At 42.5% G+C, this 10,957-nt stretch overlaps 1 protein-coding gene across 1 annotated transcript; it reads right to left on the bottom strand.

Annotated features, from left to right (window-relative positions):
* Positions 1–6,532: 6,532 nt before the first annotated feature.
* LOC125314309 (G-type lectin S-receptor-like serine/threonine-protein kinase At1g61370) lies at positions 6,533–9,525 on the bottom strand. The gene is made up of 7 exons (XM_048276270.1): positions 8,241–9,525; positions 8,060–8,167; positions 7,799–7,962; positions 7,505–7,715; positions 7,161–7,392; positions 6,923–7,073; positions 6,533–6,838 (listed from the first exon to the last, which is right to left on the bottom strand). Exons 1-7 carry the CDS (start codon positions 9,523–9,525, stop codon positions 6,533–6,535), a joined length of 2,457 nt encoding a protein of 818 aa, XP_048132227.1.
* Between the last annotated feature and the right edge of the window lie 1,432 nt (positions 9,526–10,957).

Below are 10,957 nucleotides of genomic sequence, written 5' to 3'. Positions count from 1 at the left end.
ATGCTTTGGGTTGGCCCTCTAGGACTCACAAAAAGATACAAGAGTCGAGTAAGGTTAAACTCTTATATACTCTCAAAAGACTACTCCACCACGGTCTTCCTCCTTGACCAGCTACCTCCAAAAAGTCCATCTCGACCTACGACCACTAGACATGGCCGTTATCAGAAGAGGATGATAGGACCATCTCTGATGACTCGAGGGCACGACCTCCATGTCGGACTCGAGATCTACTATCTCCCCGTCGAGAGTATCAACGTCCATCGGGTTCCGGGCAAGGGCATAAATGGCCGGATTAGATGGCCCTTCAAACCCACGGAGTGCGCCAATGAGACCATCCTCGTCACGAAAATACCAGGCCTTGAAGAGATGTGCCACCAGGTGTGGCATCCCATCATCGACCCAAATTGTCGTGACGTGATGCTCCCAAACATGCCCCATGCCTACGATCGTATAAGACATGATATTAATTGACTGGTCGGATGGGGACCCCGAATCTAACAGGCCTCTCCATCACTTAGGACTTGAAAGGTTAAACAACGGGGTGAGAATAATCTTAGTGAGTCAACACCTAAGCCTGGTTAGGGCATTGATTCGCTTAGAGCATTCTACCAAGCAACTACAGAAGTATCAAGCATATAATTCACTCACATGCAAACTTACCGGTCTTCCGTCATGCATAATGCAATGCTTAACTCAAATCAATAGCCACCATCGACAAACAACCGGCAAGGCATTACATCAACTTGCATGCACAGGACACCACACGAAACCCATTTGTTAACAGATAAGGCCACTTGGCCCGGCACACTAGACAGTTGGTGCCTAGCTCACTATACGATTGGTGCTCTACAGGCGGGACCAAACATCGTCCCATTACTTCGGCGACGGCAACTACTATGCCAATGTAATTCCGATCGACACGGCATGACATAGTAGGCATTCCAAAAGGAGCGTTGGTCCGTCACAAGCTGCGACCGGCATCTGATCAACCCGGCGACATGGATTGACGTGCATCCGACAAGTCGTGTATTTTTTATCGACACAGCACGATCTTGTCGGGGACAACCATTATGTGACCATTCAAGCACATCCGACAACAATCAGTCAATTTTTCATCTTTACACTTAACCGGATACTCATACGGACATGCTCAAAGACTCGGCACTAGGCCATTTTCATGCTAAATCATGCAATTTGATTCCACACAGGTGGTATGAATGCATCACTTGTCCATCAGACTTTGCATCTAAAAACATGGGATCGATACCTACAGCTTTCACCCATAACCTCCAACAAGCAAACCAAAGTATCTAGACAAACAAATGATCGGGATGATTAGCCAAACAAGTTCTATTATTTTAACGATAAACATTGATCCAAGCTCATAAAATTGAACTATCAAAAATCCAATCCAATAGGCAATCAATCATTCACTCGGCTCTGCCCTATCGCTCGCTCGCGATCAAACAATGGCAATCCACTGCCCGGTCAAACAATCCAATCTAATCACCAATGAGCCACAGATGACCCGACTAAGCGGCATGACTTAATTAATCGTGGTCATTTAACCTAAACCTAGTTTCTATCTAAACCGACTATGATTGAGTTACCTAAACACCATATTAGACTAATTACACTAACTAATTACCACTAAACGTAATTAGTGCCCTAATCGGGGTTTAGGGTTTAACTCACAATTAATCTAACTCGGGCAACTAAACAACGATGAAAAGGGAGGCGGCGATCCTTAGCGGGCCTTCGGTGGAGTTCTCGGCCACCTTAGGTTTCGGAGGCCTCCGGCTTGGTTTTAGGGCCGGCCGGATAGTGGCGGTCCTTGGCTGGGAGGCACGGCGACAACGGAGGCTCATGGGTGGCGGTGGGGCTGGTCGGGAGGCGAAAAAAGTCGGTAGTGGCACGGCGAGCGGTCACGGTCCATGGTGGCTTGGGTGGATGGCTTGGGCGGCAAAAACAAAGGAGGTCAGCCTGGTTCGAGGGTGGCTGGGGCTTCATGAGTCTCCTAGTGGTTGGCACGAGGTTGAGCCGGCTAGCTCGGGTCGGCGACGACGAAGGCAAGCGGCGACGACTCGGGCTGCGGGTGGCGGCTGGTGGCGTCGGGTTGAGGTAGCTCGGGGGTTGCTTGAGCGGGCTGGTCACGGCCCGAGCTCGAAGTGGCACGGCAACCGACGGGTGAGGACGAAGGGCATGGGGACTGGTGGCAAGGTGGTGGAGGGCTGAACGACGGGCGACCGAGGTAAGTGTTTGCGGTGGTGGTTGGTGCATGACAGCAAGCAAAAAGGAAGAAGAAGAAGAAGAAGACAAAAAGGAGAGGGGGCGGGGGGGTCGGGTGTTAGTGAGGGAGGGGGGAAAGAAGAGGGAGAAAGGGAAGAGGAAAGGTGACATGATGGTTGGGGGGGTTGTTGAGTTGGTGGTGACGGGACAAGTAGTACTCCATCACCCATTCAAGCTTTTGTTTTATTTGCAGTAAAACTGCGAATAATTCAAACATTAGGTAATTTAGGACTGGTTGGACATTTGGCTCAACCGACAGAGGGTAATTTTGATCTTTTCGCAGATCGGGCTCGGTCGGGGTTAGGCTCGGGTGCGCGGATTTCAATCCTAAAATGCGACGCCTAAACTAACGAAACCTAATCTAAACCGACCGACGTCTCAGAAATCATCCAACCATTGTTACTTAAATCCTTAAAACCCAGTTTTATTCAACAAACTGGAATCACGGTTGGACCTTAACTAGGTCCAGTTAACTTACAAACGTGGAGGTTTCAAGGCGTCACAAATCTCAACATACTTATTTCTATTATGTAGCACCGATTATGTGCAATGTTGATTGTAGCCTTGTTCATACGTCTTGGTGAATACTTTGGCAACCAAGCTTTATACCTTTCAAGGGACCCATTAGCTTTATGCTTGGTTGTGAATACCCACTTGCATCCGACTATGGACTTTCCCTTAGGTAGATCCACCATATCCCACATTCCATTTTCTTCTAGAGCCTTCATCTCCTCAAGGATTGCTTCCTTCCACTTAGGAACTTGTAGAGCATCCCGCACAGTTTTTGGAATCTCCACACAAGACAAGGTTGAGGTAAAGGCATAAAAATTGGGTGAGAGGTTTTTGTAAGACACGTAATGAGATGTAGGATATTTGGTATAAGACCTAACTCCTTTTTGGATAGCAATAGGTATGTCAAGTTCATCGATAGACTCATTTTTTTTTACTATGATTAGGTTGGACAAATTGAGTTGGGACATTGCTTGATGATTGTATGGAGTACTAGTCATGCCTTGGTTCGGACTCATGGCACCTTAAGGGAGCAAAAGACTCATTTCTTTGAGTTTTGTTTCTTCTCGTGGAGACTAAACATAGGATAGGAGCTTAGTATTCTTGGTAGTAGTTTCGCACCTGTTATGCTCACAAGTAGGATGAGATGCCAAAATGGGTGGACCCGAATTTTTATTATTTGAAAAACATGGTTCAAAATTAGGTATAAGAGTAGCCGGAATAGAATTTTCAAGAAGAGGATTTTCAGGTTTTGCAAGACGAAACGACTCTGTGATGGTGTTGTACAAATCTGCACTTTCTTTCCCCCTTGAAGAGAAGCTTAAAAAAAAAGTGTTTATTCAGAAAAAGGTGACATCCATGGTGACAAACAATTTTTTTTTTTGGAAATCAGGTTAAAGCATTTATAACCTTTTTGGTTAGGTGCATAACCAAGAAACATACATCTTTTTGCTCTAGGATCAAGTTTGCCTTGATTTTTATCTTGGATGTGAACAAGGGAGGTACAACCACTTATTTTTAAGGTTAAGGATGCAGCAATTCTAGAGGCTGGATAAGTATTCTAAAAGACTCTCGGGGATGCTTGAAACTTTAACACTCTGGAATGCATTCGATTGATAAGATATGTGGATGTAAGAAGAGCTTCACCCCATAGATGTGAGAACTCTAGTTGTGAAGAGTAGAGCTCTGGTTACTTCTAAAATATGCTTTTTCTTCCTCTCTGCCACTCCATTTTGTTGATGGGTGTCGGGACAAGAACATTGATGCACAATTTCCTTTTCCAAGAAAAACTGTCCCAAAATCTTATTGAAATATTCTATCCCATTGTTACACGTAAAAATCTGAATTTGTACTTGAAATTGTGTTTGTATCATGGTGTAAAAATTTTTGAAGATGAACTCTACTTTAGATTTCTCTTTTAAAAGTACGCTCAACTCATCCTCGTATGATCATCAATAAATGTAACAAACCAGTTCTTTCCTAAGGGCATAGGAATTCTAGATGGACCCCCAACATCACTATGAATTAATGAGAATGTTTTCGGCAGCTTGTAGGTTTGAGAGGGAAAATTGGTTCGATGATGTTTGGCTAATTTGCAAAATTCACACTGAAATGGAAATGAACTTTTATTCGAAAACAACTTTGGGAACAAGAACTTCAAATAGAGAAAATTCGGATGGCCTAGCCTATAATGCCATAACATAATATCATCATCCTTACAAATAGTAACAGATTCGAAACAACTAGCCCGAACTTGTCTACTTGAGCTTGTTCCATCTTCAAAGAAATAGAGTCTTTCACTCTCTCTAACACTACCAACCATCCTCTCCAGGGTTAAATCTCGAAACTCACAATAAGATGAGAAAAAATTAGCTTGACACTTTCGATCGGAGTTTATTTTACTAACAGACATCAAGTTACAATATAGATTTGCGACATGAAGAACATTGTGAAGCGTGAGGGCAGGTGAGAGCTTGATGAATCCTTATCCAACTATAGCTGAAAGAGAACCATCTACAATTGTGATTTTTTTTTTAATTTCCTGCACACGGATTATAGGTGGAAAAGAGTTTTGAATAGCCTATCATATGATCGGTTGCTTCCGAATCAAGAATCCATAGAATATTTTGGTGTGGATTTTCTATGAGGAAAACAGTAGAAAAACGATTACCTTTATGAGCTAAAGAACAAGATGGATCTAAATAAGGATGTGGAGGTTGAACGAATTTGTACAGGTGCTCTAGGTGTTCCTTTGTGAATGGAACCGAATCTGACTTGATTTGCTCTTCCTCATTTGTTGCTTGGAACGCTCGACCATCACTACTGCTCCTTCTCTTCTAGGCTTCCTTTTTCCAATTCTGCGGTTTCCCATGATTTTTCCGGCAGGTTTCTTTGGTATGCCATGGTTTCTTGCAATGTTCACAACATGGTTTCTTCCTCCTCTCTTCTTCAGAATCAAGTCCCCGAGCTACAAGTGTAGAATTTTCGGATATATAGTTCACATTTGTTTCCAAATCACGTAGCATGATTTGCCTTCGAGATTCCTCCCTTCTAACTTCAAAAAAAACCTCGCGAATGGATGTCAGAGGTTTTCAACCAAGGATTCTGCCTCTTATCTCATCCAAGCTTCGATTGAGGCTTGATAGAAATATGTATCCTCTATCATTCTCTTCTCTCTTTATTTGTCTCTTGCAATTAGCTGGACTTTCGCATGTATCATCATAGCAATGATCTAATTCCTACCACAAGGTCACCATTTCATTGTACTAAACAGTGACCTCACGATCTCCTTACCTTGATCGCCATAACTTTGTCTTCAATTCAAAGACCTAGGAAGAGCTCTTCAAATCAAAATATGTTTCTCTCACAGATCTTTAGTGTTCGGAAGGAATAGGTGGGTTTTCCAATTGTTGACTCCGTAACATTGATCAACCAGGCAATCACTAAGGAGTTCTCCGATCTCCAAGCCTTCAATTTTCGGATCGCTTTTTGCTGGTTCCTTCACCTCGCCTGTCAAGTGGCCAAGCTTCCCTCTACCATCGATTGCTAGTTTCACCGATTGAGCCCATAAAATTGGTGGGTTTTCCAATTGCTGGCTCCATAAAATTGATTGGCCAGGCAATCACTAAGGAGTTCTTCGAACTCTAAGCCTTCCATTTCGGATAGCATTTTGCTGGTTCCTTCACCTCGCCCGTCAAGTGGCCAAGCTTCCCTATACCATCGATTGCTAGTTTCATCGATTGAGCCCACTTCAAATAATTTTGGTCATTCAATCGTTGAACTGTTAATAGTAGATTGGAGTTCTAGGAGAATTGCTCTCCACTAATGCTCGATCGTCTAGAGAGACCAGTTGAATTTCTCTCTGGAACGACACCTGAATCGGCATCCCTACGAGCTCCGATCATCTCCGTTTTCACCATAGTAGGAGATGGATTCAAAACCTTCACTGTGATACCATGTTGATTTCAAAAAATAAAGTAGTTTCTTCTATTTTTTATTCTCTAATTATTGTTATAGAGAATATTACACATAAATAGAGTCTAGGCCAGCTAGGCTACAGAAAGGAAATAGAAGCAAAAAAGGAAAAGATTTCCTACTTTCTAATCTTGAGAATTCAGAAATAAAGGAAATAAAATAAATGAAGACAAAAAGTATCATATCTCAAGATTTTCCCCCGATTCCCGAGATCTTCTCCCGTTCTTCTACAGAAACAAAAGACAAAAAATGGCGATCATCATCTTCCATCGACCACAGAATTCGTGATGGCGTTCGTGGAGAAGATGCATTCCCATTCTGACTTGATATCATGACTTGGAATTTCACTTTTGAAGGTGAATGTCGGCGGTCTCGGCTGAGGAAGTTTTGATTCACCTCTCAGCATCAGAACTGCTGATGACATGTTGGGTCGGTCGGTGGCGTGGTCCTGCACAGAGAGAAGCCCGACCAGAATGCATCTCATCACTTCTGATGTCGAACAAGTATGAACAATTGCCTCATCTGTTAGGTCTAGTCCAGTGCCTTCGCTCCACAATTGCCATGCCTGTAAGAATTCGAGACCATAGGGCGCATAAATAGCCGAAAAGATTAATTGAAGATCACTGGAAACTGTATTCCTCGTACTTACATAGGAAAGAAGATTGAAATGATGGCCTTGGTAGTACAAGCTCGTGTTCTTTTTGCCAGAGACGATCTCAAGTAGCAGCACACCGAAGCTATAGACGTCAGATTTCTCAGAAAATATCCCTCCCATGGCATATTCGGGTGACATATATCCTCTGCAATTGCTTTGATCATGTTAATCACTCAAGTGATATAGTTTCCTTATTGAACTGATTTTTCAGCGGCAAGGATTCAAAACTTACAGTGTGCCAACAACTTTGTGAGTATTTAGCAAAACTTGGGTGCCTTCGAAGATCCGCGCCAGCCCAAAGTCTGAAATTTTTGGGTTCATTTTCTCATCCAAGAGAATATTGCTTGCCTTTAAATCTCGATGGACAACTTGAAGGTTAGACTCTCGATGGAGGTACTGAAGCCCACTTGCGATCCCTCGAAAGATCCGGAATCGTATGTCCCAGTTGAGTTCTGCTTTCCTTCCTGAATCTAAGCAAGGAAGAAAGCGAAAAGAATTAGTAACTTGAGTTACTACTATGATATATGTTATTCTTATCAGCACAAGCATGACTTGAAGAGAGGGAGAGTGACCAACCAAAAAGAAAGGTATCTAAGCTTTTGTTTGACAAGTACTCATATACTAAAATGTTTTCTTCTTTTTCGATGCAGCAACCCATGAGTCTGACGAGATTTCGATGCTGAAGCTTTGATATTAGAATGATCTCATTCTTAAACTCCTCCATGCCTTGGCCTGAGCTACTGGAAAGTCTTTTGACAGCTATCTCCTTTCCATCTTTCAGCTTTCCCTGTTTCCCAACTCGTAAAAGTATCAGCCCTGGGATAATGTCATAAAATTTTACTAAACAAACATTTTAGAGAAGGCTTTTACCTTATAAACGGGGCCAAACCCTCCTTGGCCAAGTTTGTTTGTTGCATCAAAGTTGTTTGTCACATGAAGTAAGTTACTAAAACTGAACATGGTCAATTCCGATGCATCTTCTTGCTTCAGCTGATCTTTCCATGCATTTCCAAGTGACATTTCACCTGCTTTATCTTTGACATACGGTGAGTCAAGAGCCATAGGGATTCTGGTAACGTTTCTAGAGTACGTTTAATGTGAAGTTAATCAAAAGATTAGAATTATTGGTACCTCTTTTGCTAGCTCTCCACTTGCAGAGACTGAAAATAGCAGCTCCTATGGACACGATGCCAACCATGGTACTTATGCTGATGATAAGTTTTGTTTGTATCGACATGCCTGACATGAGAAAAGAATTGAAAGATACGTGATACTGTTCAAATGATACTCGTTGTAATGAAACCTCTTATACCTGTATTGTCATGTGCGACCCGAACATATACATCCTGCCCAGCTGTTGAAAACTCCTGCATATCCATCAGATCTTTAGCCCAGACCAAGCACCCCATCGTGCCGACATAAGAATAAGCCAAGCAAGAACAATTATTCAGGCACCGGCTTTGGCATCCTCCTTCATCTCCAATGTCCGATAAGTATTCTGCAGAATCAGGCACTTTCATCCGGTTCATTTGCACAAAGACATCTTTCTTCACCTGCATCGAAGCCGACCTGCTTGTGTTCTTCTGACAATTCAATTCAGTTTCTCTGATGCACCCTCTGGTCCAATTCCTACTGTTCCATTCTTCTTTGGATCTCGGCATAAACCCCTTTACACAACGGCAGATAGGAGAGTTTAGTGAGTTGCAGATGCCAAAAGGACCGCAAGTTCCATAAACTTCGCAACTGTTGCTTGGTGCCACCCAATTTGTCAACCAACTCTTGGATCCATAATCCCACGTTATTAAGGCTAGAACGCCTCCAGGTGAAATGAAGCCATAACCAAGCAAAGAGTTGTTAGTAGTATCACCAGAGAAATAAGCGGTTCCCTGCTGAGGATCTTGCTGGAGAACGTACCCGCTAAAATATGAGGAGTCCATTTCTGGTATGCCGATGAAAGTCGATTTATCCCATGGTCCACTTCTCCAATAAGGGCTCGAGCCATTCCAGGTGAAAAGTTGCGGTGGTGTCTCCCACGTAATCCCAGTGACAAAATATCCAGAAGATGGATAGTTGTCATTTTTCCAGGAAACTAAGTACGGTCTCTCTCCGGTTCTGTTGTTTAGTCCTATCTCCATGTTTGGTAGAAGAGTATCAGTTGGATCATCAAAACTTGCCCATATTTCAACAGAATTCCTGTCTTGTAGAACAAAGTTTCCACCATCTGAAAGCATTTCTGTGGTATTATTTGAGTGGACAGAAACATTGGTGGACCATACTATGTTCTGTCGCTCATCCACGAGCTTCAGATTCCCGTCGCTGCCTATTTTTAATTTTGCAGATTGATCTGAGTGGGCAAGTGGTGTATCCCTATTGGCAACGCAGACAATCTTGGATGGAGTCATGCTCTTGTACCATGTGCCCACATATTGATTTGCTGATCCATTAGGGGTGAAGAAGCCGAGCTCGAAGATTTGACCGGAGGAGACAATAGTCTGGTTCTGGAAGAGTGGTTCGGTTGCAGTGATGTTAAAAACTGCAGTGCTCTGATGTGCCTGAAGAAGGAAGAAGATGACCAAGGAAGAGTAGAGACCAATCATAACTAGCATAGTAATCCTAGTGCGTTAATGACCACCAAAAAAAAACGAAAAGCCTAGTGCATTCAGGCGCCAGTTCCTTGAGAATGTAAAAGGCTCCCAGTTCTTCGCTTTCCTTTTCGTCTGCAGATTTGAAAGGAAGAAAAGATTTCTGCAAACGAAAGCGTGTTTCCAAAGGTGTGAGTTCATAAGTCCTTTTGGAGACAGCTTCAAAGGTTATATTATTGAACAAATTAGTTTTATTTAGGAAGCTGATGATGCCTGTCCCAGTTCAAATGCATTGACTATATGTGAAGAGATCATGATGACAATGGCATTTGACAACTCAGTTTCGATTATGCCATAGCAGGTTCATTGTGAGTCAAATGTTGGGTTTTAAAAAGAGAGCTGTTTTTGGATGTGAAGCCAGTAGACATTGTCATTCTTCTCTTGGCCATTGTTCAAAGTTGACTAAATCAAGACAAGTAACATATGAGAGAAACCAAAGCGAGAAGATGGATCCAAAATGCAGTTTTCGATTTCAATAACATTGTTGCAGCTACAGACAATTTCAGCATGGCAAATAAATTGGGGCAAGGAGGTTTTGGTCCAGTCTATAAGGTCAGCTAAATATTAAACGTCTCTATAATAAAGATTTACTTGAGTGATGGATGGAATAGTAGTTCGGAGACTTTGGATAATAAAGGGCAAGCTAAAAGATGGTAAGGAGGTTGCTGTCAAAAGGCTTTTCAGTAGTTCAGGCCAAGGGATCGAGGAGTTCAAGAATGAGATTGTTCTTATATCAAAGCTCCGCCATCGAAATCTCATTCGGCTCATTGGGTGCTGCATTGAACTAGAAGAGAAAATTCTGGTATATGTATACTTGCCTAACAAAAGCTTGGATACATTTATTTTTGGTCAGTTCCTACTTTCCAAGAAAATGGTTTCTCTCTTATCATAAAGCAGGGGAAAGTACACTAGAAGTGTCATAATTTGTGCACGGCATTCACTTGAGTGCCATAACTTTCAAAATGTTCACTTAAGTGCCATACCTTTCAAAAATCGTTCACTTGAGTGCTATGTCAAAGCAAAATCGTTCACTTAAGTGCTACAGTAACTTTTCCGGCATGCTACGTCACCTTTCCGGCGAGCCACATCATCTTTCCGGCGAGCCACGTCAGCTTCCGGCTGTCCACGACAGTTTTTCCGGCGTCCACATCAACATGGCACTTAAGTGAACGATTTTTGAAAGTTATGACACTTAAGTAAACGTTTTGAAAGTTATGGTACTCAAGTGAACGCCGTACAAAAGTTATGGCACTTCTAGTGTACTTTTCCCCATAAAACAGGCTAGAATTGTGAAATCAAAATATCCTCAGTCCAAAAAAGGTTCTTCAGTGGAATATTTTACAGAAAATATCATCACTTATAAAGAGTTTTTTCTTTTTTGGTGCCT

The sequence above is a fragment of the Rhodamnia argentea genome, chromosome 3 (genome assembly GCF_020921035.1).
Source record: "Rhodamnia argentea isolate NSW1041297 chromosome 3, ASM2092103v1, whole genome shotgun sequence".
NCBI classification, from domain to species: Eukaryota; Viridiplantae; Streptophyta; class Magnoliopsida; order Myrtales; family Myrtaceae; genus Rhodamnia; species Rhodamnia argentea.
This window is presented reverse-complemented; position numbering and strand designations above follow the sequence as displayed.

Excerpts from the sequence above, each read along its gene's own strand:
- LOC125314309 (XM_048276270.1), bottom strand. The coding sequence starts at position 9,525 with ATGATTGGTCTCTACTCTTCCTTGGTCATCTTCTTCCTTCTTCAGGCA. Across the intron at positions 8,168-8,240 it reads GGTCGCACATGACAATACAG|GCATGTCGATACAAACAAAA; the intron begins GTATAAGAGGTT and ends TTCTCATGTCAG. Across the intron at positions 6,839-6,922 it reads ATTTCAATCTTCTTTCCTAT|GCATGGCAATTGTGGAGCGA; the intron begins GTAAGTACGAGG and ends GAATTCTTACAG.